Genomic DNA, 24,527 nt, shown 5'->3' with positions numbered 1-24,527 from the left:
TAAAAAAAATGCATACGAAACTCACCTTGTAGAGGCTTGAAAGATTCCCTCCAACTCCTGGTGATGTCCATGTGATCCTGACGCCAATCCTCCCATCGACGAGGTTGAAGTCGCCTTGGATGCACCAGTACTCGAGACAGTTCAAAAATTCACTAGTCACTCACCACACAACCAAGAATATTTTATCAACTCAAAATCCACAAAGATCAATAAAATAATATCAAAGATCAAATAATATTTTTAATCATTCAAAATAAGATGAATGAGAAAAGTAAACCTTCGAATCTAATTCGCACTCTCACTTCAGTCCGTATCTAAACACACACTAAACAATTCCGAGAAACGGAGAAAGGAATTTTTGTAAACACAATGACGCCGGGCGGCCGTTCGGCAATACCGAAGTTCAGTGTAAGAAAGGAAAAATCTCAATCACTCAAAATGCTCAAATAAACTGTTTAAAAAATTATTTCACATCCCAAAATCACTTGCACTGAGTCCCGCACTTTGTATTTTCAATGTTCACAGGCGGCGCCGGTTTTCTGCGCTCACTAGGACCCCGATGTTAACGAATTTTAACTACGCGACGCACGACCGACCGTTCCACGCGCGGGTCGCGGAACGACTGACTCCCCACTCAAAATGGCAAGGCGTTGGAGGCGGCGCTCGAGTGGGGGGTCCCCCGGCGATACTCCGCGCGTGCGCACAGAACACCCCGCATGCGCACAGAACACCCTGCATGCGCATAGAAGACCGCTCAAGTGGGGGTCGCCAGGCGATACTCCGTGCATACGCACGCACACCGTCCGTGCGCACAGAACACCGCGGGCAGTCTCAATTTAACGAGATACGATAATTGCGAAAATTCTTAACCTAATAAATAATTCTCTTTTAAAAAAACAGTGCAATCATGTAAAATCCAATAGTCAGTGAAAAATAATTGATTGAAGAGAATTTAGCGTGTGGATTTTGGTCTTGACCATCAAAAACACTTCGATTGGATCTCTGAAACGGGAATGGGAGTATCAGATACATTGATTTACATTCTGTTTTCCGATGATGCCCTGGTTTCCAGCGATTGCCGTAGTTACCGACAAGGCATCGCTTGAGATCAAGGTTCAGGTTTTGTCCGCGGAGTAGGAGGGCATAAAGTTGCCAATCGCGAAAAAATTCCCTCCATCCGGATGTTAATTCGTATCGGCTTCCTCCTTTCATTTTCCTCGTAAACAATAAAAAAAATAATGGTTTCTCATTATGAATTAATTACCAAACTCCAGAGCTCTTCAATTTTCTTCAGGCGACATGCCCTGAATAAACCAAAAAAATAGACTTCTCTGTATCGTAGAGCCGTCCTTATTCCCCGTAATTAACAAACAATTCATCTGTTTGTAAATGTTTGTCATGTTGTCCGCATAATTCCGTCGTAAAATTATCCCGAATGACAAGTATCAACTAATTATCTCACCGTAAAGAATTCCTTTATCGTTTCTACCACTAATTTCCTCGGAAATGTGGAAATGACGCCGTCAGCTGTTTTCGGACAGCCACCATGTTTGCGCAGAGCACCTGCGCGAAGTTCATAAGTTTTCAATCGCTGTTTCTGTCATGCGACAATTGTTATCGGTCATTATCGTGTGATTACAGGTTAATTAGTAATTATTTTGATAGTCTTACGTGGTCCGGTGTTGATTTTAAGAACAATTCGCAGCTGGGAATTTTTTTCGTGTGATTTTTTCCAGTTCAGAAGGAATTCTGCGGTTTTACAAAAGTTCCGAGGTGTAGAAGCCATTTTTATATGGCGAGCGCGGGAGAGACCGAGGAATTTGAAGGCTTCCTCGGGTTTTCCGAGGCCGGAGGACAGAAAAGACATAAAAAACACAAACATAAAAAACATAAAAAAAAGAAATTGGGGGACAACGAGGGAGTCATCATCGATGGTACTAGAATAAGAAAGAAGAGTTTTAAAGTGAGACTTGCTGCTGAAAATGAAAAATTGTAAGTAACCAATTTTTATTGAATTTTGAAAGATTTCTCAAATTTTGCAATAATTATAATAATTATCTAATTATCTCGATAATTACTGGTGTGAGAGAAAAATATTAGATGGCTTTTTTGTCGGGAATTCGATCAGCTCCATAAATGTTCTTCTCACATTTTTCGGTGCAGCCGAGGAATCTCGAGATAACAACGGAAATAGTGAAGAGATCTCATTGAATCTTTCAGTAGTTTTGTAATTTGCAAAGCGTAATGACTAAAATGATAATTAAATTATTCCAGATCAGAAAAAAGTCGGGAGAAGCCGCCGAAGGTGTCAACGACCCCTCAGGCAGGGCCCAGCACATCGTCATCCCCAAAAGTCGTGAAGAAGAAGGTGTCAAAGGGTGGAAAATCGAGGGACAGTGGAACTAGCAGTGAGGAGGAGCGATGGCTAGACGCTATTGAGTCTGGAAAGCTGGAAGAGGTACTAAAGAATCCCTCACGCCCACCAAATTTCGTCTATCATTGATTGTCATTGATTTTTCGTTGATCAGGTGGATGACGAGCTGAAAAAAATCAAACCAAAGGATCCCAAACTGATGACAGCGAGACAACGCGCCATGTTCGAGAGAAAAACAGATACAGAACCGAATCCTGGAGTTGAACAGCTCATGTCACTGCCCACCGGGTATAAGGAGAAAGTTATGACAGCAGAGGCCATTCAAAAAGCTGCTCTCAAATCATTAAAAAGAAAGCAACTGGCTGATGAGAAACGAGAGAAAGATAAAGTACGAAATTTTCAATTTTCTCACTTCAATCTGCATTAAATAGTCTTTTCCCCTTGAAATTTTCGTATTCCCTCATTGAAATCATATAAAATACACTCATTATTGTTCTCAATAATTCTTGGATCTCAGAAAAAAACGATGGAGAGATTGCTGAAGAAACAGGAGTCCAAAGCCTCGAAGATCACAGGAAAGGGAAAACCCTCGAAGAGACAAGTTCCTTTAGTCACTTATCGAGTGACACTCGAGGGTAGCTCGATATCCTATCCCCCTGGCGAAGAATTCCCCCTTCGACCTTTAAAAATGTGAGTTCCTGAATTTTTTCCAATGACCTAAGAAATTGAATTAATGAATTCAATTTATCAAATCATCAATTCTCAATGTTTTATAGATTTAAAAAATCAATGAGAATGAATTACAATCTTCCGAATATTCAGTAGATCTGTTTTAATCAGAAGAATTAAAATTATCCTCTGGTTTCTAGGAAGAAACTTCCGGAATTGTCACTGTGTGCAGTCCAGCAGTGCCGAAATCCCAGGAAGTACTCGTGCTCCAAGACTGGCATTCCCCTCTGCAGTCTCCAGTGCTACAAAGCGAATCTAGCTGGAATCATGACATAATCTGAAATTGTACAAAGATAAATAAATTATCAACCCCCAAATAGACATTTCTAATTTATTTCTGAATTTCTTCAAGAACTTTTTAATAAGCCGCTGACGTATTTTCTGTCTGGAGAATCGATAAATCGGTTTGATTTACTCTTTTGTAATTTTTTTTCAAGCCTCGATTCAGGGAATCTCCAGGACATTCTCAGATCGGAATTGCACTCTGTGGAATTAACGGTAAAGACATGGGGTATTGATGGTCCAGCATCCGTGACCGGTTTTACCATTCCAAGACGATTCACTTCCACTGTGAATTACTGGAGTAACTGGGGGTCTTGTCTACCCCAGCCTTCATTCCACTCAAGTCTCTCACCCAATCATCACGTCTTCTATCAATTCAAAATCATTTTCTCAATTTATCTCAAAATTAATCAATTTATCTCTAAAAAGTTGAAGTAAAAAATCAAAAAACCATGAGAAATCATTCAAAATGACAATTAAATATCCAGTTCTAGTGTTATTATCGTTTTCATTCATTTACCATATTTATTGTGAGTATGAAATAAATAAACAATCATTTTTACTGAACATTTTAGTTTTATTTCGATTATTTCAACCGTTTAATCTCATTTTTACTTGAAACTCGGAGTCGATTGATTTTGGGATCTTCATTGTACGTTTTTTATTGTAATAATTAAAACTATTTTTATTTATTTAATAGGTATTGAATCTACTGGTGATTGCGGGGGCACATGCGGCACTGGGACACCCGCAAAAAAATGTTTATACAATTTTTTTGTGACTCATAACGCGAGAAAAAATGTGTGAGTGATTTTTTGAGGGAATTGATGGTTCATTTTAGGGATAAAGTTATTGTTTATGATGGCAGGTAGTGGGGTATGGTATTTTTATCTGTGTTTTACGAAAATTTATGGGGAAATGGATGGGATTGGATTATTTATGGCGTGGAGAACAGTTGAGAGGAAATTTTGCTGATGCTTGTGTGGATAACGGTACCTTCAGGATCAATTTCCTGGTTGTTTATGCGTTTATGAGGAACTGTCGGGTTGTTAATGTTGCATGCACGAAATGATTTCTCCAGTTTCTGGTTAATTAATTCAATAAATAGATTCATTATTCGAAAATTCAAAGTGAAAATTGAATATTTTGTTGATTAAACGTTTACCTCGAGAATGCATGATTCTAGAAAAAAAAGTTATTAACATTTTTTGGGGGAAATATCGGGGGCTGCGAAAAATGTTTATGACATTTTTAGCTATGGTCAGCAGTTTCTGAGATATTGATGATTTTCAGAGCGACTCGACGGTTTATTGAATTTTTTTCAACTCAGATTTGTTTGCAATTAGCCTGGTAATTTGTTGTCTCACAGAAAAGTGCTACGAATATTTATGGAAAATGAAATTTTCTGTAAAAAGTTTTTATAACATTTTTTTGTTGGACAACGAGGTCTCGAGATTATTACGTGGGAAGTAGGGAAATCATGCATGAACGAGTTCTAATTGTAAGTTCTCCTGGTACAATGGACTTTTCATTTGCGTAATCCCGGAATTGAGATGTTATGAGGATAATTGTGGTGATGATTTCAGTGTGTGCAATGGAAAGGATGATCACTGCGATTATCCAGTGAATACAGAATTTTTAATCAATGGAAAGAGTCCTGGACCTGCGATTGAGGTGAGAAAAAGTGAATCGAATCGTCCGGTATAACCTCGTGAATATCCCCGGAACCGATGAGTTTAGAGAAAAAATTTATACAAACTTTTCTGTGGAGAATTTTCCATTACATATTTTTTATTCAAAACTTTTTCTTGTAATTCCGTTAGTATCCGAGATAGAGCGCCAAATAAGATGAACGAAATTTTGCCCAAAATTTTTTTCTCGACTTTAATTTACATTGGGGCGTTTAATCAACTGTTAATTGATCTTCAGTGATTTAATGATGATGCTTAATGATTTCAGGTGTGCCTTGGAGACACAGTGGAAATAATCGTCCACAATAGGTTGAAATCCCAAGAGCTGTCCTTTCACTGGAATGGAATTCACCAGGAGTCATCAGTCCACATGGACGGGGTTTCGATGGTCACCCAGTGTCCTATTTTACCTTTCACCAGTTTTCGGTATCACCTGAAGCCCTCGAAAACCGGAACTTTCTTCTACCACGCGCACTCAGGTACTTGAACACCTAAAAAAATAAGTGCCAAAAATTTTCTCAAAATCCCCTTTCCCGAAAAGGGGTTGTATCTCATAAAATATCGACTCTACAGAAAACTCTAACGAACCTTTTTTGTTCCTGATAAAATTCTTGATAAAACATGTCATATAGTATTCCACCGTAAACTCAATAATTACCGAGAAAATTCACCACTTAATGAGCTACGAACAATCTACTCGGTGTCACTTGTGGTCTAGTAATTACCGCGCTCTTCTGCAAATATTTCGAAACCCATTGGTTCTCCAGAGAAATGGTAAAAGACTTTTATCTAGATTATAAAATTTCCGAGAAAATATGTCGAACAAAGTTTTCCCCCGGAGCTACCGCTCACGAGTTATTTCCAAAACAAAAATAATAAAAGTTGATAGGATGAGTTTTTCTCGAAGAGGATAATTTCCTGGAGAATTTCATCAGTGTTGCAGCAAGGAGACGGTCTCTTTGGGTCGTTGACTGTTCGAGGTCCTGGAGAGGATCTGACCCTCGATAAAATTATCATGATATCGGCGAGGACATCGAGATCATTCAGTTCAATCAACGCGAATACCCCGGAGGCCCTTGAATTACTCATAAATGGAAAAGTAATTATTTTCTCTTTAATAGTCATCGAAGAATTGATTGAAAAAATATCAGGCGACTGATTAATCGGTGATTTTTTACATTTTTGGAAATTTGAGGGGAAGCAAGACTTAAAAGTGGAGCAAAATCGAAAGTATCATTTTCGTGTTATCAACGCGAATTCATTAAACTGTCCAATTTCGTTCTCTATCGCTGACCACGACCTCGAGATAATCAGTGCGGACAGTAATCCAGTGGCTCACATCGTTGGAAAGCGGGTGATATTGTTCCCAGGTGAGTGATAATAATCTCAATCATCAAAATCACTTTTTGCCAATAAAAAAAAAATTTCGACTTATCCGGGCTGTACCTCGTAAGCCACGCCATACATCAAAAAACTTCATCAGACTTTTTTTGTAGCAAATTCAATTTCCTGTAAAAAAGGTCAATTTAACTTTTCCCTAAATCCTCCAGATTTCGCGCTATCCCCAGATCAATCACCCCACTCCTCCAATCCTAACCAAATATCATGCCCCCTGAATTTCGGAATTATCCCGGAACCTATCAATTTCACAAAAAAATGGCAAATAAATTTTTTGTAATCCATAAAATTCTCCACAAAAAAGTTCCTCTTCACCTCCCTCTAAACCCTCTCCATCCCGAGTTATCCGCTTCGAAAAACTTCTAAACGTAAATTTTCCTTTAAAACATCAAAAACTCAAAAAAAAACCCAAAAAACTTGCTAAAATTCCCGAAAAAATTTCCTAAATTCTCCTCCCCCATAAAAAGAGGATCTCAAGGTCTTGCAGTCACCTTGAATCCTCCCCCCGCGGAGGTTCCCTCCAGAGAAAAAAAAAACCCTCGAGTCCGAAGGTTTCACTCCAATCAAATATTTCCGGGCGTCCCGTGTCGCGCAAACTCGGCAGTCTTCGGTGCCCCCTCTCCCCCCTAAAAAAAGGACCCGAAGAAATAAAGAAAGAAGCGTCTGCCAGCGAAAAATCGTTAAAACACGCGTTGTCGAGGTCCAAACAACAGGCAATTAATAATCACCCCCCAAAATATCTAGAGCACCGAAAAAAAAAAATTAAAAGAAAAAATCCCTCAAAAAATTCCCTCGGACGTCGTCCACTGGTAATATTTGACACCTGGTGCACCACGTGGATGTGCAAGTGGAAAATTGTGATGTACACGAGTGAATGTGGAAAAATGTCGACAAACGATTCAATTCGGGAAATGGAGTGGACGAGGGAGAAAACACTGGATCTCCTCAGGGAATATCAAGCCAGGAATGTCCTTTGGGATTGGAATGCACGTGGATACAGGGACAGGACAAAGAGAAAATGCGCCATTCAGGAGTTGGCTAATCTCCTGGGGTGCAATACACTTGAGGTTGAGAAAAAAGTGACTAATTTAAAGTGTCAGTACTCCAGGGAAGTTCACAAGATTCAGACGAGCAAGGAAAATGCTAGGGGACCTGATGATGTTTATGTGTCCAAGTGGTTTGCCTTCAAGGCCATGCAGTTTTTACAGTTTGGCAGCAGACGGTACAGCTCCAGGAAGAAGGTAAACATCATTTTTTTTCATTAAACATTTTTCATTGATCCCCAAAACATTGGACGTGTCAATTAAACCGAACTCAATTATTGGATCGTTTAATTCAGTGAATTATTGATTAATTAATTAATGATAATATCACTGGAGCTTTTTCATCATTTTGAAAATTATTTGGATAGTCTTAACAGGATTTATGTAGAAGAGACGAGAATTGTAAATTCTGGTTTAGATATTTATTTTCATAGGACTGAGTTTATTTTGCATCTTTTGTGAGGTTATACGAGGTTAAGTGGAGAATAGAATTGAATTGTCTTTGATTAGTGATTTTCCTAGGGATGTCGCAAGTGTTGAGAAGTTGAGAAGAGTATTATCATGGATTTTAGTGGAAATCAAAATTTTTTCTGGTTTTTAATATCGGCTTTTACAGCTCATACTCATTCGAAATTTCAGAGACAAGTTTTTGTTATTTCTCAAGGGTAGATAATTTCTCTCCAATTTCTGCAACTTCAATTATGACTTTAGGGTATTTTCTTCAGCTGATTAAATTTCTGAAAAAATCTCTAGAACTCCATCCATTTGTTGTAACTTTTCTCGTGGAAATATAGAGTAGTGACACGATAATAAAATTGAAGTAGAGAGAGATGGGGAGAGAAGAGGTTTGAGAAAATTTTTGTGCAATTTTTAATTGTATTTTTTATTATATCGATCTCTTGTGAAATGGTCTACCGTGAGAACAGTTTGAAACGTTTGGACTTCATTGTCTGGGGGCCTTTTTCGTGGCCCAAGGATTGGCTGAAAAGGAAAAAAAAATGGAGAGGGGACAGTCGAGAGGACAATGAGCCTCTGCCCCAAGGATTCGTGCGAAACCCAATTCCTTTGTGACATTGAATAATTTTTTTACCCCTCTCTTACTCGTTTTGATTTTGTATCTGCATATTCTGATGACTCCAGCATTAAAAAACCACATCCTCATCCTTAGTTATTCTTATTTTCCCCTAACAAATATCTTTGATTGTTTTTCCTCGATTTTTCATTGGGAAGAATAAATTTATTGTAGAGTTATGGATTTTAGAGATGTTGGAAAAAGTCAGGGGAAGGGGCGAAAGGTCAGATTTGAATGTCAAAGTTCAGGAAACGAATTTCTGTCACCAAAAAAGTGATAGTAAAATTGCAGATCGTGGGGTCATATTTTTAGTGGAGTGGAATGAGGAGATGGTCTCACTCTTTTGATCACTTGGAATGAGCGCAATTTCAGTGTTTTTATTTCGTTAAAATGTCCACTTGTCTCAGCAGAATGTCAAGAGACACTTTCTGCTGTACGTTAATGAACCGAAAGGTCTCTTCACATTTCTCCACCACTTGGTAATGAGTTAATTGTCCAATTAGAGGAAATGTCAGAGTTTAATCCGTTCACTACAGAATATTCCTCATCTTCAAGAAAAAATTCAATAAAAAATTATCTCTCGCTGACTCACAAGTTCAAGTCCTAATGATGATCGGATCTTAAAGCATCACATCTCGGTAACAACCAGCTCTAGAAGAAAATGCCATAACACTTTTTGATGGAAAATTTAATCAGCTACAAAAAAAGTTTTCTGACATTTTCCCGTAACTCCACTCCTTTCCTCAATAATTGGTGATTTTCCAATTGATTAAAAATCCACTCCATCTGCTTCCTCGAGACAAATCGAAAACCGTCTTCTTCAAATTGCGATTCATCTCCAGAACCATCAGTTCGACAACAAAAACCCATAAGATTGTTTTTGTAGGCGCAAAAATTTTCGCCAAAAATCGTCCCACGAGATTTTCTCGTAGATTGAACCGTTTCTCTTTAAAATGAGAACTCAACGAAAGAGAAATCAGGAGAATGAGAAATTTGTAAATACAAACTTTTCCCTTGAAATTTCAGAAGACCGACGACGGCATTTCTTCGCCATCTCGCTCGGAGGATGCCCCACGTTTGAAGATGGAGGAGGAGTACATAGTCTCAGATATAGACCCTGAGAGCATAAGACCTTACTATGACTGTCCAGAAGACACGGATGTCTCAGGTGCTGGTTCCTACAACGCATCCCCCATTCAGGACGAGGAAGAGTCTTTCTCGAGTATAAAACACCCCCTCGAGCCCTGGCACTCAAGTTTTCACGACGAAAATCTCCGCACCGATTCCCAGACTGAGGAAAAAACGACGGATGTACCCCACGGTCGAAAAAGACTCAGAGAAGAATTTTCAAAATTTGGTGAGAGCATCGCAGCTCAACTCGCCGAAATTCCCGACTCGTACTCCAGATCTGTCGCCAAATTACGGATCAATCAAATCCTCTTCGAGGCTGAAATTGGGGCATACGCCCAGAGTCATCGTTAATTACTTTTACTTACCTGTGGACTTTTTTTTACTTTTTTACGATTTTTTCAGTTACTTCTCCACATCTTGTGATTATTACTATTAATTACCATTAATTAACGGTTCAATTCGAGGGTAATTGTCTACCCTGATATTTTTATTGTCGTAGTATGTACGAGTTGACGATTATCAACGGTTTTAGTGCGAAATAATGTTCTTCCTGACGAGTGAGGAATTAATTAAGTGATTGTGGGAGAAAATTGTAAATTGAGTTAACGTTAATCGTTAATATTTCGAGAAACAACGATGCAATTTCTGAGAGTCGAGGATCAAAACGGAGATTATAAAAACATCTTGAAAACGAAGAAAAAAAAGTCGATTTCCATTCAGCCGATCTCGAATTATTTACGATTGAAATGAAAATTATATTTTGGGACTTAATTACGCATAACCAATCAAGAGATGTAGGTAAACAGATGATGTATTGATGGTGGAAGAGATTATTTATGTACGCGAAGCCTCAACACACGATTATACCTCTATGTAATCATTTTTTAAAATGTAAATTAAATAAACATCCACTCAACGAATAGAACTGTTTGATAATTTCATTCAATCAATTCGTGATTTGTCTGAAAGAACTTTTCAATAGAAATTTTGATATTTCATTCAAGGGGAGAGAGTTGACCTGGAGATGGAGACGTCTAGAGCCCCTGGGAGATACGTCGTGACCCTCCAGGGTGGCCATGACTGCAGGAATTTGATTTCTGAGTCGATTTTGGTGTATGATGATGGAGAACTCGATGAAGTCATAAGACCTGGTGATTATACGGAGTTGCCAGATGTTCTTCAGGGGCACAATTGCGAGGCCCTGGAGGAGGGAACACTCTGTTTAATGGATATGAAGGCACCAGTGGGGAGAAAACTCCAGGAGAAGGCAGATATTTTTTTCGTGGGCTTCGACGACGTCTTCTACGACATTGACGATCACGAGAGCGATTATAAATTTAATATTGATGGATTCCCGTTCTATCCGGCGTATTTGAGTGAGTTTTTTTATTTTTCTCATTTATCGTTTTTATCGTTTTTCTGTTTAGTCGCTTTGAGTCCATTTTTTGGCTGTATTTTTAGGCGTTTATTTGATTTTATTAATTCGATTTGCAGGTGAAAATTGATTAAATGTTTGTGGGCAGTGGAATTATTTTTTTTTTTACTTGATTGACGGTTGAATTTCACAGGTGTACGCCCTGGAGGTGCGACAATACCCCAAATCAATGGGATGACGTTCAAATATCCTCCCTCTCCAATTTTATCACAACCTGAGGCTGTCCCTGAGGATATCATCTGTGATTTGGAGTATAAATCGAGGGAGTGCTGTGACAGGCCTTCATTTTGCGAGTGTCTGCAAATTCTCGAGGTGCCCTCCATGCAAAATATCGATATCGTATTGATTAATGAAGGTAATACCTAAGATCAAGGGTGAAATACCCATTTTTTCTTCTATTATCAAAAAATAAAAATAAAATGACCCGTTCAAAAAAAAAATTCGCGCCCCGAAAAATTCATCCACTCAAACCGCAAAAAAAATCCCTAAAAACCAAGCGCAATATTTTTCTAGGCAAAGTTGGTAACAACAGTTTCGTGTTCCACGTGCACGGCTACTCGGTGGCCATTTTGTCGGTGAAGAAATTCACGCGGCCCATCAGCAGATCTGAGATAATGTCCGTGGAGGCCTTAGGGAAATTAAAAAGAAATTTAATCACTCCATCGTTGAAGGACACGGTTGTTGTACCTAACAAGGGGTACGTTGTACTTCGCCTTTTTACCGACAGTCCTGGTTATTGGCTGTGGGAATCCCGAACTACTGGTACTTCCCCGACAACCAGTGGACCTGGGATGCAATTTATCCTGCAGGTGGGGACGAGAGAGAGCTTGCCGACAGTTCCCCTGGATTTTCCAACCTGCGGCAATCACAAGGGACCTGATTTAATTTTCGAAGACGATAATTAAAAATCACTCAACTCCACAATTACAATTGTGCTGATTGTTTAATTACAATTTATTAAACGGGAACTAAACATAAGTGAATAAATGATATTGATTAATTTCAAGTATTAATTAACGCAAATAACATGAAAATTAATAAATTTATTAATTGTGCTTGTACTGATTGTTTTGTTGGAATTAATTGGATAAGAATACATTTTTTGTGTTTTTTTCATTTTTTTTTATTTATAAACAAGTTTTTCCTGTCTTCAAGCGATTGGTCAATGAATTTTCGCCGGTGAAATTCCAATAACGGAATAAAAATCATAAAACTATAATCTCGGTCTCAGGAAATGGCATGGAGTCGTGATCTCTGCAACGCAGTGGGTGTTGATGGGAATACCATGAGGAGTAAAAAAAAATGCCAAAAGTTTGCTGATCTCCAGCCAAATCTTTTCGTCCGTTCCTCAGCGCAACATTCTTATCTTTATTCCCCCATCGTCCATCCAACGTGTCTTTCCAAAAACAATTACGTTGGATTCGTGAAATTAATTAGTTCAACATTTTTTCTCAATTACCAGGAAACCGTGAAATTTTTCACTCAAAATTCAGAAGAAATAAAAAAATCATGGCTTCCTTTATTCAAATTGATAACTCCTGATTATTTGATTGGATTTTCAATTAAATTTATTATTTCTTCCTTTAACTTCAAATTTTCGTAAAAAATTGAAGTAAATTCGGATTTTTCTTTGGTTTAATTTAAAAAATTCATTACAGTGGACTTGCATGGGGCTGAGGGAAAAGTGAATTCGGAGAATTCGACTATATGCACCAGTGGCACATGCTCGCCGCGATCGTAAACTGAATTTTTTCAGAACGAATTCGAATACGAAAATTTCGAGAAATTTCTATAGTAGTGAAGTGGGGGAAACCGAAATATACACTGAGAGAAATATTCAATAAAAATTACGCGTATTTTCCGTAATTCTGGAGCGAAATGTGGTTGTCGGAAATTTTACGGAACTGTCACGTAATTTTTAGCTAAAGTCACGGAATTTTTCCGCGGTGTTCCGTAATTTTTATCTGAATTATCAGTGAAAAATAACGATACCGTCACTTAAATTTTTCGAATCAACTCCGTAATCGGTAAGTGAACTGAAAGTTCCGTAATTTTTACTAAATATTTCTCTCCGTGTACGCGAATACAGAAATTGGAGGATAGGTGCGAATAAAAAAAAAAGTGAGAATCTATTGTATATTTATATTTATATTTTGATTCCATGTCGAAAGCCTTTAATACAATTTTAACACACAAAATCCTCACCACCTTCTCCACCCCTACAATTTCCCCCCAAAAGTCAACGGACACCATTACACCTCATGCAATTTCTCTCGAAATAATATCACCAATGGCAATTAAACCTAGAACGCATCGTTGCTATCAAAAATAGAGGGAAAAATAACGAAATACCTCCATGACGATAAAAAAGTATTTGATTTGAAATAAAATTACACTATAAAAAAAATAGTTTACTATAAAATTGTCCATGAATTGACATAAGTAGAACGGAAAATAAATAAAAAAACATTTAACCGACACTCATCAACTGTTATCCATCAATAATACACGAATTACATTTGTCATCGGAATAATAACGAATGCAACGTCAAAAATTTCGATTTACGTGCACGAAGCGAGTATATGAAGTTATTAATTAACTCTCATTTACTCCGCTGACTGAAAATGAATTTTAATGGTATATTAAAAAATGGGTGTCGCGAACAAAAGCGATTGCCAATTGAACCTACGACTTTTGTAGCCTCAATAACTTTACTCAGAAAATCGGTAATTGAAAAAAAAAGCAATGGAAACATCATGTATTTTAATATAAATAAAAAAATATAAACAGATATAAATCTGCAGTGAATTTGAAAAAGTTGATATTTTATTTATTCATTTATTTTTTTAATTTTATCTTGCGGTGCATGGATGTCATTTATGTATTATTTGTTTATGCAATTTTTCTGAAATAAAAAAGACACTTGCACCAAAAAAGGACTTACAAAGATGAACACAAAAAAACGTAATAATGAAATTTAAAAAAAATAACACGGGGGTGGAATGAAATTCAATTGAAATAAAATAGAAAATTCCAGAGGATCATTTCCCAACAAATTCATCACCTTCACTTCCGAAATTCTAATTGAACAAATAAACAAATAACTCGTCACCGGGGAAAAAATGTCAACGGATTTAATCGAATAAACGTTAATTCTCCAGCCCTCTGGCACGAGAATTCCCTCATTTAGTTTTTTAAATTAAGAAAACAGGGTGTGTCGGAAAACATGCAGACGGAAAGAATTCAGTGAGCGTTGTGCATACGGAATGTCTCCACTAGATTTTCACCGGGAGGCGGTGGCAGTGGATTATTTAGGTCGTCATAAGATATGCACCGAATAAAATCACGAAAGTAAAAAATAAACTAAATATTGGTGCATCGATCTCAATTTTATCTTAATTCCTCCCTTTATCGTTATCTATTGCGGTAAAAATGAATGAATAATAGTTTTCCGAATGTTTAAAGTTCAATTACACCTGCTGCCAGTAATTGGGCAATTGCTAGCAGCTGATAATTGAAAATAAATTCAGAGTTTTATTGAATTGAGGAGTTGTACGATCATCTTGTCGAGAATTGCATACGCACGTTCTAAATTACCAGTGGAATTTTCCGGAAAACGTAAATGGAAAGACTGATGGGTTTCAAAGAGACGAGAAAAGGAAAAAGGGAAAAGTACCCGGAGAATGGAAACGAGTGAAGGTTGTGAGGGAGTATTGCAGGTATAAAAGGGTAAATACGGTGGGATAGAGTGAGGAGAGTTTGGGAAAAGTATAGTGAGGAAAAAGTGGGGTTTCCTGAACCGGAAAGGAATGTCAAAAGGCAACTGAAGGGAATGGGAGAAAGAGAGTTTAAGGTATATTGTAGTGGTGAAGTCACGCTTGAAACGCAGAACAATAATGTTACGGTGAGGAGCTTTCTGGCGGTCTTTCTCAGGGATAATAAAGAACATTTGAGAGAATATCCGTATGTCATAATATTTTTTTCATCTGCACTGCACGTGGAACGGGAAAAACTGCGATGGCAATTTCGAGAAATGGGAGAATTTATGGTGTTACTTTTTTTTAATTTTTCGCGCCACGTGTGGGGGACGGGAGGGCAGTTTGGTGAGGTTTAAAAGTGGGAGGGAATCCCCATCTTTTGGAGGAAAAATTATCCATTTAGTCTCGGTAGATCTTGAGAAAATCCTGAATGAATTTTTATAGATCATTATTTGTGGATTTTCAGATGAGAAAAATTTCATTATCAAAATTTTGGTTTTTTTCTCGGGATTGTGGGGAGAGGGGAGGGTGGTCTTGGGGTGGTTTGAGAGTTGGTGAAAATCCCCAGAGATTAAAGGAAAAATCATTCACTTATCCCCGATAGATCTTGAGAAAATCCTCAATGAATTTTCATAGATCATTCCATGACTCCCAGATCACATTTTAATTGTTTAACTCGGACTTTATTCGGGACAAATGAAAATTGTTTTTAACTGAATGGTAAATTTCCTCGTCTTTAAATAGCGGAAAAATCGGAAGGTGGAAAGTGGAACGAGTCCTGATTCCCCCGAGAAAATTCTCACGGAAAAAAGTAAAAATTGAGAGGAGAAAGCGAAATTTGAAAATTGAAGTTCCGAGGGCTGTGGAGATTCGCCGATTCAACAGTTATCCATCGGTATAATAATAATAATATCGATAATTCGATTGGAAAATTCAGCAGTTTACGTTATCTGAAAATTCAAGAGGGAATAGAGGCCTGACTGGACGTTGACTTTATATTCATGAAAATTTTCCCCTAGATAATCATGTCCGACCGCATGGATTTACACATTTCAGCAAATGTTGGTTTAACCGCAGGTGAAGAGGGCGGTCTGGGGTAGAAATGAAATGGGGGTGAATTTTAAGGGGGTGAAAAGGGGGAGGTGGATGATATGGGGGAACAGTGGGCATGTGCTACCCGAAAATCTAATAACCATCCCCTTACACCAGCCCTCTACCTTCCTCGCGGCAATTCGTGCTCCAGTTATTATGAAATCCTGCAGAAATGTGACACTGATAACTTTGAAAATATTATTCCCTTTATTCAGATTAAAATTTTAGATTTTCACGAACACCCCTATGGAAAAATACTAAGGGTGGAGGGGTAATACAGACATGTTTACCATTTTACGCAAATTCAGATGTAACGACGAGTTTTTTGCAGTTTTTTCATATAGATTAACATATGAATTATTATTTTGGAGTTAAAAAAATGTTTAATCAATAATTTTTTATGTTTCAATTGTATATTCTCCGCCTAAATAAATTTCGTGCCTGAATCATGAATTTTCTCCAGTTGCAATTAATAAAACCTCCAAATAAATAACAAATCAATCCTGCAGATTACCGTTTGTTTTTTTTTTCACGGTATCATTAAAAATTTCGCTCGTCACCGTGAATCTCCCTGGGGATTGCGCGAACGTAGAAATATTTCATTCCATTTTACCAAAAAAAATTTTAACGACTGAACGACCGACGAGTAATCACCGAGTTCATATCAATTTTCACAGCGTCACGAATGTTGTCCGCTCCTGTTCCACACATTTCCAGTGATGACTGTTTTTATTAATTAATTGATTTCCCCAGGCTGTGATTCGACCCTTTTTTTTCCTCCCTTTATTGTGGACTGTATGTGAGCCAATTAGGGTGTACCATTTTTTTTTTCTAGTCTTAATTCACTGGAGTGTGTGTTTGCCCTCCATTCCACTCCGGCGAAGGAGAAGGCGAAGTAAGATGAAATGAAACTCACTTGCCAACCCTCTTCATCCCTCTGGAGGGATGCAACGAATTTTACTCCTTGGAGTAGCTCCTTTGGACGGTCAAACCCCATTCCCGTATTTGAGCTCTTCACTCCGGAAGGACAACGACGAGAACTCCCACCGCCTCCCACCCACCAGTCCAAATTCACGCAATAACTGGCAAGCTCTTCTGGTTTCCGCAATGATTCTCAAATTTTCGCTATTTTTTAAATTTTTAACATTTTTTGAATTTTCAACATTTTGCCCCCCCCCCCCCACCCTTCAGCGAAATTCGTGGAAATAATTTTGCAATTTTTGCAATGTTTGGAAGTTTTGACGTTATCTGAATTTTCAAAATTTTGCCGCCCTCGCCCCCCAGCGGTTTTCGTTGAATAATTAGCAAATTTTCGCATTTTGCTTTTTATTTTTTGACATTATCTGAATTTTCCGAATTTTGCTACAAAATCGTAACTGCGAGACGGTTTCGTGTTACGGGTCTCACCCTTACGGTCATTCGAGATATTTCGAGCTATCTCGAGATCGATTTCCATTCTCCTTTTTATATTTCCCAACCCGATTCTCCGCTAAATGGCTCCAAGATTTATAGAAATAGAAAATCATTTTTTAAGACGCGGAAATATTCTTATAATACATTTCCGTTTATAGTTTTTGTGAAAAAATGTGAGATAGAGAGATTTTCTTGATTTACAGGAAACGATTCGATTCAATAAAATTTTCTTGGACCCTCTAAAAAATGCCAGCCGTCGCGGTAATCTTATGAGGTTGCAAGCTAAATATTACACAGAGGGGTTGTTTTGGCAGATGTGGGGGATGAGAACCCACCAGGGGATCAATTGCGATGAAAAACGAAGGGGAGTCCCCGGAGTTCACTATTTGCCCGCTAACACCACCGATCCGCGGCGACCACATGTAACAGGAGATAAAAGACACATTTATGGTCGCACCATGACTGCCCCTATAATTCTCCCTATCTAAATATCAAATCCACGTTGAACGACTTCTAAATCCGCCCTCAGGCACTCGTAAAATCGCCTCTGTCGTTCACGCATGGGAATCCCCGTGGAATAACAAGAAAAATTACGAGAAAGAGAAAGTGAAAATAGCGTATCGAATATCAATCCATGTAATGTGATGTAAAGGTGAATAAAAAGTGTGAGTTGCAAGAGAAATTGTACGAATTGTCACGGGAGTTATATTGCTTCTGTAAAAGTCACTAATTAGTCTGATGATTCAATATTGTGTTAAGATCATGCCGTTCCGTCATTCTTTCCGTCATTTTTGAAAAGTTAAACGGAACAGAACGTACAAACGATACACCAGCCTCACAAAAATCCAACGTTCACGAATTTTTTATTTTTCAGGCACAATAAGTCGAGAATTTGACATTTTAATTGTTCGGGTAAAATTATGTGACAATTTCGTAAATTTTTGCGTGATCAACTTGATAAATTACACACAGTAATCCCCATGGAATAATACTGAAAAAAATTGAAAGAGAAACGAAAAAGTGAAAAAGAGTGGCGGTCAAGTCTCGCGCCAAGTCGCCACCCGCGGCGGTCCCCAGCCTCAGCAATTGGTCCTATTATCTCCCTCCCTCCCAAATGATCCAAAATTTCTTGCCCTCTTATCTATTCACTCTTTTTCCTCCCAACCTGTTTTACCGACCCGGCAAAGAGCCCTGAATTATTATCACCGGAGTCTACCTAACCTTCTTGCCTGACAAATGAACGCCAACTCGCCAAACTTTCCAAAATTACAGATCCTCGTTTTTACCGGGGTTTCATCATCACCGGTGGTACGAAAGTACGCAAGTACCCTCTTCCCAAGCCCTTTGGACCAAGTATTCTCCAGTGTTGCCCACCACTCGAGCTACGTCCGGATGTGGCCCGTTACAACGTGTACAAGAGCCTTCCCGTGGTACACCAAAATTTATAGCCCTCACTAATACAAACTTCCCCTTCTCCATTCCCTGACAAACCCAAAACCCCTAGCACCATAATATTCCGTGGTTATGCTCACGGGACAATGTATATGCGTTCATGTACAACATACTCTCCCTTTTGCTGTTGAATTCAGTAGCGAGATGCTAGCGTGTCGTAACATTCTTCACAATCATCAATTTATCTCGGAAACTATCGATTTCACTGGAAAACCCCAAAAAACTTTTTTATAGCCGACTAAATTTCCGACAAATAATGTCTCTTGATATCTTTTCCTAAATCCAAAACTTCTGGAGAAATTCAATTTTGAAAAAAGCGTGGAAATCGGAAATCTCGGCTTGGCCAATTTAAAGTCGTCATAAGCCCTGAAAAAACTCCTCAAGGCCTCAATAAGGCTTCCATTCAACCTCCATGGCGTTCATGGCCCCTCATATGACCTACATTAGGGTTTTCTCTAATTATTCGTTTAAATTGTAAAAATAAAAATAGTAACGGAAGTACTTTTAACCGGAAAATCATTTGTAAGCGAAGGATGGTCCCGTAATTTGAACAGTTTCCCGCGTTATTGGAGAAAGTAATGAAACTGGAATGGCAAAATTAACGGTAATGAAAGCTCAATGTTACCATTGTTACAATCCCACCGAAAACTTTTTCAATTTTTGCGGTTATAGTAGTTAATCCGAGGATTGAGGGCGCGCCAGAGGCTATCAAGGCACTCGAGCTCTCAACTCACCTCTTCAAACTTTATATTTTTCATTCAATCAATAGAGTAGACCGAGAAGTCCAAGTATATAAATGTTTTATATGTCGTTTTTAATCCTGGTCTTAATGGACTCTAAGTTTTTGATAGAAACCAACAGCGAGGCACGCCAGATGGTTGATCGTACTACCGTAAAATGTTGAAATATTCCCGGCTGGCGGCAATTTAAGGAATATTTCGGTTACATTTTTTTACATTAAACCCAACCCGAGCTTCAGCTAATGCTTTCGCATGTCAGCTACATTTTCATTGTGATTATGATTCACAGCTTTGGGGTTATGACGGTACAATTTGACATTCACTAAGCGTATTATGAGATTATGGAGGGAGAGATATTATGATGTACGGAATTATGAATTGAGGAATTATGAGTGTAATACCGCGGGTGTAACACATGTCATTGATTTAATTCTCGATTCAATGGCATTCCATTTTGTTCAGAATTTCATGCAGAGACCATTCGCCATTGAGATTGCTCAAAATTTTATTGAAAATTGAAAATCTTCTGCAATATATAGCCCCGGATTTTTTAAACCGGTACTGATAAAAATAAAATTTAAACCATTCTGCAAAGTCCGTTTAGGTTCTAGGGGATTGAAAAAGGTCTTATTGGAAAGACCGAAAAATTTTCCATGAAATACCAACAATTGACGCTCCTGGCCCCTGTAGATCCCGATAAAATTGAGAATGAACGCGGATTTCGGATGACGCGGTAGTGACATGCGCCAAGTAAACTCATGAATTTCGTTCCACACACGAAATGAACGTAAGACATTGCAATAATCTTCACTGATACCCCGACTACATCTTACAACCCCGAAATTACCCCCTTTCCCCTCCAGAAATGAAGTCCCAACACAAAACGCAAGTTGTTCCGTTATCTCGGACGATTGGTAGACTTGGCAATAGCCACTTTGCACCGTGCGCCAATGGGACTCTGGGAATATTCCAGCCAATATTCTCAGCACAGCACGTGGATTATCATTGTTAGCATCAACAACTTGTCCCACAAAGGCGAATGCAAACGTCTGAGACCCTGATAAATGGCGTCGACGCTAGTGCTTAAAAAAAAGTGGCAAGCAGAAATTTAGAAAAAAAAAAGAGCTAGGGATCAGACTTGTTATTGGAGTCACAATGAAGTGTCACGGCTGTCTCTTCGACAAAAAAAAAAGAACTTGGGGAAAATATCCTCAAAAGGGTTCTCCCGAGGAAGCAATGAACCTCAGGAACACGATTGCCTTTCATGCCCTCGCAATAAAACCAACTCGATAAATTCATCCGAGACCCGGAGGCGAAAATCCTCGGAGAGATGTTGTACCAGGGAGCTTTGTTGATGGGGTACATGGCATGAGCTGCAGGTTTCCGTGAATTAGCTGGTGAAAAGCGGAATAGGACAATGAGATCTTGGAACTATAATGGGAGATGAAACAATGGTAATTGTTTTGGTAACTGTAAGAAAAATACGGAAATTTCCCGGATTGTTTTTTTTTTTAAATCCAATGTTTTTCAACGAGACTAATTGAATAGATCAGAACTTTCAAAAAAATTCCGAAACAAGTCCATGGTTTGGGGGTTTTTATTTCTCATTCGGATTAGTTTCTCCATTAGCGTTCATAACCTAGCGACCAATTACAGGGGAAATAATGTAGAAGAGGGAGGTTAGGTTGATCCATCGGGGGTAATGTGCCAGTAGGAATATCCAGTACTTAGACCGGTCAGAAGTTTAAGTACAACGTATTCTCGGTACAGTCGAGGTCACACATTAAGTATCTCCGTAATGTCCGCCATTTCGGTGTACTTTTTGTTGTCCGCCATTCTATTCACTTCACTTTTATTTCCGACCGCCAGATTTTCGATAGGTTTGTTCTCTCGGGTCAGAGTTCTTTCGGTTTATTCTGGGGAGGGAGGGAGGGTAACGACTTTGTTGATATCGAGTAAAATACGAGGGTGCAATGTGCTTTTACAACTTTCATCCACTCCTGGTGTTGCTGTAAGTTCTGACAACCTTTACGCGCAAGCTTTCTCTGGTTATTTATTAGGTGATCGTGTTGGAGGTCGTGGGATGAAAGTAACGGCGAGAATTTTCTACTTGGAAATTGTCATTTCATCGTTGGTGGGTAATGAAAGTTGTTGCATGGTCGATCGAGGATTTCGGTTACGTGGAAAGAAATATTCAATGGAAATGACCGAGAGGAGAAGGTAAAAATGACGGTTAGAATTATAATCCGCGAGTAATTTGATGGTGAAGAGAAAGTGGGAGTTGAAAGAGAGATTGTGCGAAAGGAATTTTGCGAATTGTAACGGGAATTCTATTATCTGGCCTGTAAAAGTCACTCACTCGTCAGATTACTCATTGTGTTGACAAGAAATTTTTCGGTCATTTATACCCAACGATTGATAAATCAAATGGAACAGAACGTACAAACAACACACGGCAATCTCACAACAATTGAACGTTCATGAATATTTTCTTCTTCAGACAGAATAAGTGGAGAATTTTCCGACATTTTACCTATTCCGGTAAAATTACGTGACAAGTACGTACGTTCGTCAGTAATCACCTTGATAAATTACTTAACGTTCCAGATTTATTCTCTTTTATCCCTCTAAAACTGCCGTAAAACGTGCGGTCATTATTACTAAATATTTCTCTTTGTATGAGATTGAAAGAATCGGTTGAGACATAACATGGCGCATGTCACTACCGCATTCCTAAGAGCGAATCTTTCTCAACCGATTTTTCTCAAGTGAAAGAGCGAAAGTAGATTACTTTTTGCCTTATCAGGTGTAAACTTTTCTTGGCTCTCGAATGAAGTAGTCACTATTCCCCTCAGGTTCCCAGTCCGAAAGTTGAAGACGATTATCTCTGACAAGTTTAGTTCTGAAGTCAAGCAGAATTGGAAATAGGGTTTAAAATTTTCCGCCATTCCAAATTCCGCGATTAAATCCCTCTAAGAGCTTTGCATGCTCTCAAACAAATGCCATATCTCGGGGGAAAAAAAATTACAAATGGAGTCCATTGTACCGGGCAAGTGGAAAAATCCCTAGGAGTTTGTTTCCATCTTTAACCGTGAAAACCGCAAAAGCCCACGCATTCTGTTCGACGGCTTTTGTTACTGTAAAAAGATGGCTTCTCACGGCTCGAATAATGTACACTACCGGAAGTGCAGGGTAAAATACGGGAGAAATCGGCAGATGAAAAGTGAACCAAGTTGCATTTTTTTTTTTGCTCCAGTTGACGAATGCGGAAAAGATGAGGGGAAAAAAATGCCAACAAAGTACTCTCTCCCTTCTGATGGAAAAGTACCTCAGTACTTCCGCTGTTGGGGGGAGGGGAGGGGAGAAGTAAAAGCGTGTAATGCAGACTAAAGAGCTGTACTCAAGGGTGAATGAACTTTCTCGAGGATTAACGTACGATTTTCGTGGAATGCGTGGAAAAATCATTCACCTGCAGCTGAATATTTCAATTTAATTGAAAATATGTTCTAATTTTTTTATGATGATTCATTGTTTGGAAATTAAAGTTCAAGGTTAAGTCCAATTTAAAATGTAAAGTAATTGAATTGATGATTAATGGATTTTGTCGTAATATTTAATTGAAAAAATCACAGGAAATAAAACGACATAATAAAAAGGATAGAAAAATGAATTTTCAACGCTTTAATTTTTCGATTATTAAAATTTTAAAATGAAAATTTTCCCGCGATTTTTTATTAAATTCTTTGAGAATGTGATCAATATGGAAACCAATTTCATAAAATTGTTGTTCGGTAAGTGAAATTTAGTCCACGGAATTTTTTAATTAAGAAATTCAATGAACGATTTTTTATGGGTGTCCTTCTCGGTTTATTTTTATCGAACACCTCCGAGCTGAATATTTCCAGGGGTGTGCCCGGACAATATGTCCATTTTCCCTCAGTTTTTCACTCGATTTTGTTTCCCATTTTATTCCGTTTCTGTTCCTCTCCATTCACAACTGCTACAGGACTTAATACTTGGATAGATTCACTCCGGTACGCATGAAGTACCAAGACAATGCACTTGTCATTTTTTTTTTCCATTTATACCGCCGATAAATTTTTTTCTCTCCGATCAACATTCATGTTTTTCAATCTCTCCACAGTTATCACATTGAAAAATCAAAGTAGAAGCGTTTTCCATGTCCCTGCTCTTTAAATTTACGCGATGATTTTTTCCAATTGAATCCCATATCCGGTCGGATGAAATCCGAGTACTCCATTTTTTTTAAGCGAGTAGTTGGAAAAAATTTAATTAAGAAAAAAATGAAAAACCATTTTCATTGCGTTCTTTTTTTACGAAATAAAATGTGGATGATGAAATTGAATAAACAACGAAAAGGGCCGAAGGCGAATCGCCATTCAACTACGAATTCCTACCTGACCCAATTTTTATCCTTAATTCGAGGAGAAAACTCGCAATTAATGGATTAACGAGTAAAGTAGGGGTTCTATTCGAATCAAGTATTGTCAAGTATTGTGGTAAAATGTCAAGTTGATATATGGACTTGATTCAAGTATAGTCGCAACTTCAATTTGACTCTCAATTGAAATCTCAACCCCTACATGACATTTATCTCAAGTAGTCAAGTAGTCAAGTAGAGTCACAACTTCAACTTGACTCTCAATTGGAATCTCAACCCCTACATGACACTTATTTCAAGTAGTCAAGTAGTCTCACCTTGACTCAAGTAAAATCGCAACATCAACTTGACTCTCACCTTGACTCAAGTAGCATCGCAACTTCAAATTGACTCTCACCTTGACTCAAGTAGCATCGCAACTTCAACTTGACTCTGACCTTGACTCCAGTAAAGTTTAACCTTCAACTTAACTCTCAATTTCAATTTCAATGAAATCCACTTAAATTGAAAGAAA

The 24,527-nt window shown here is 38.2% G+C and overlaps 3 protein-coding genes across 3 annotated transcripts; all 3 read left to right on the top strand.

Moving 5' to 3' along the window:
* The first annotated feature begins 777 nt into the window (after positions 1-777).
* On the top strand, positions 778-3,411 carry LOC105268470 (INO80 complex subunit B). Its single transcript, XM_011308061.1, has 5 exons — positions 778-1,992; positions 2,275-2,458; positions 2,529-2,762; positions 2,892-3,064; positions 3,244-3,411. The coding sequence occupies exons 1-5, from the start codon at positions 1,793-1,795 to the stop codon at positions 3,377-3,379; spliced, it is 927 nt and encodes a 308-aa protein (XP_011306363.1). The 5' UTR covers positions 778-1,792; the 3' UTR covers positions 3,380-3,411.
* A 281-nt stretch (positions 3,412-3,692) lies between these two features.
* LOC105268469 (laccase-7) lies at positions 3,693-12,214 on the top strand. Its single transcript, XM_011308060.1, has 9 exons — positions 3,693-3,915; positions 4,086-4,188; positions 4,972-5,059; positions 5,345-5,555; positions 6,012-6,175; positions 6,272-6,446; positions 10,725-11,096; positions 11,289-11,510; positions 11,669-12,214. Exons 1-9 carry the CDS (start codon positions 3,855-3,857, stop codon positions 12,058-12,060), a joined length of 1,788 nt encoding a protein of 595 aa, XP_011306362.1. The 5' UTR covers positions 3,693-3,854; the 3' UTR covers positions 12,061-12,214.
* LOC105268468 (uncharacterized) lies at positions 6,756-10,658 on the top strand (the record flags this gene model as incomplete). Its single annotated transcript, XM_011308059.1, is given in 2 exon segments — positions 6,756-7,715; positions 9,616-10,658. Coding segments are annotated over 2 exon segments (858 nt in total). The 3' UTR covers positions 10,072-10,658.
* Positions 12,215-24,527: the final 12,313 nt, after the last annotated feature.

The sequence above is a fragment of the Fopius arisanus genome, unplaced genomic scaffold, assembly GCF_000806365.1.
Source record: "Fopius arisanus strain USDA-PBARC FA_bdor unplaced genomic scaffold, ASM80636v1 scaffold00057, whole genome shotgun sequence".
Classification (NCBI taxonomy): domain Eukaryota; kingdom Metazoa; phylum Arthropoda; class Insecta; order Hymenoptera; family Braconidae; genus Fopius; species Fopius arisanus.
This window is presented reverse-complemented; position numbering and strand designations above follow the sequence as displayed.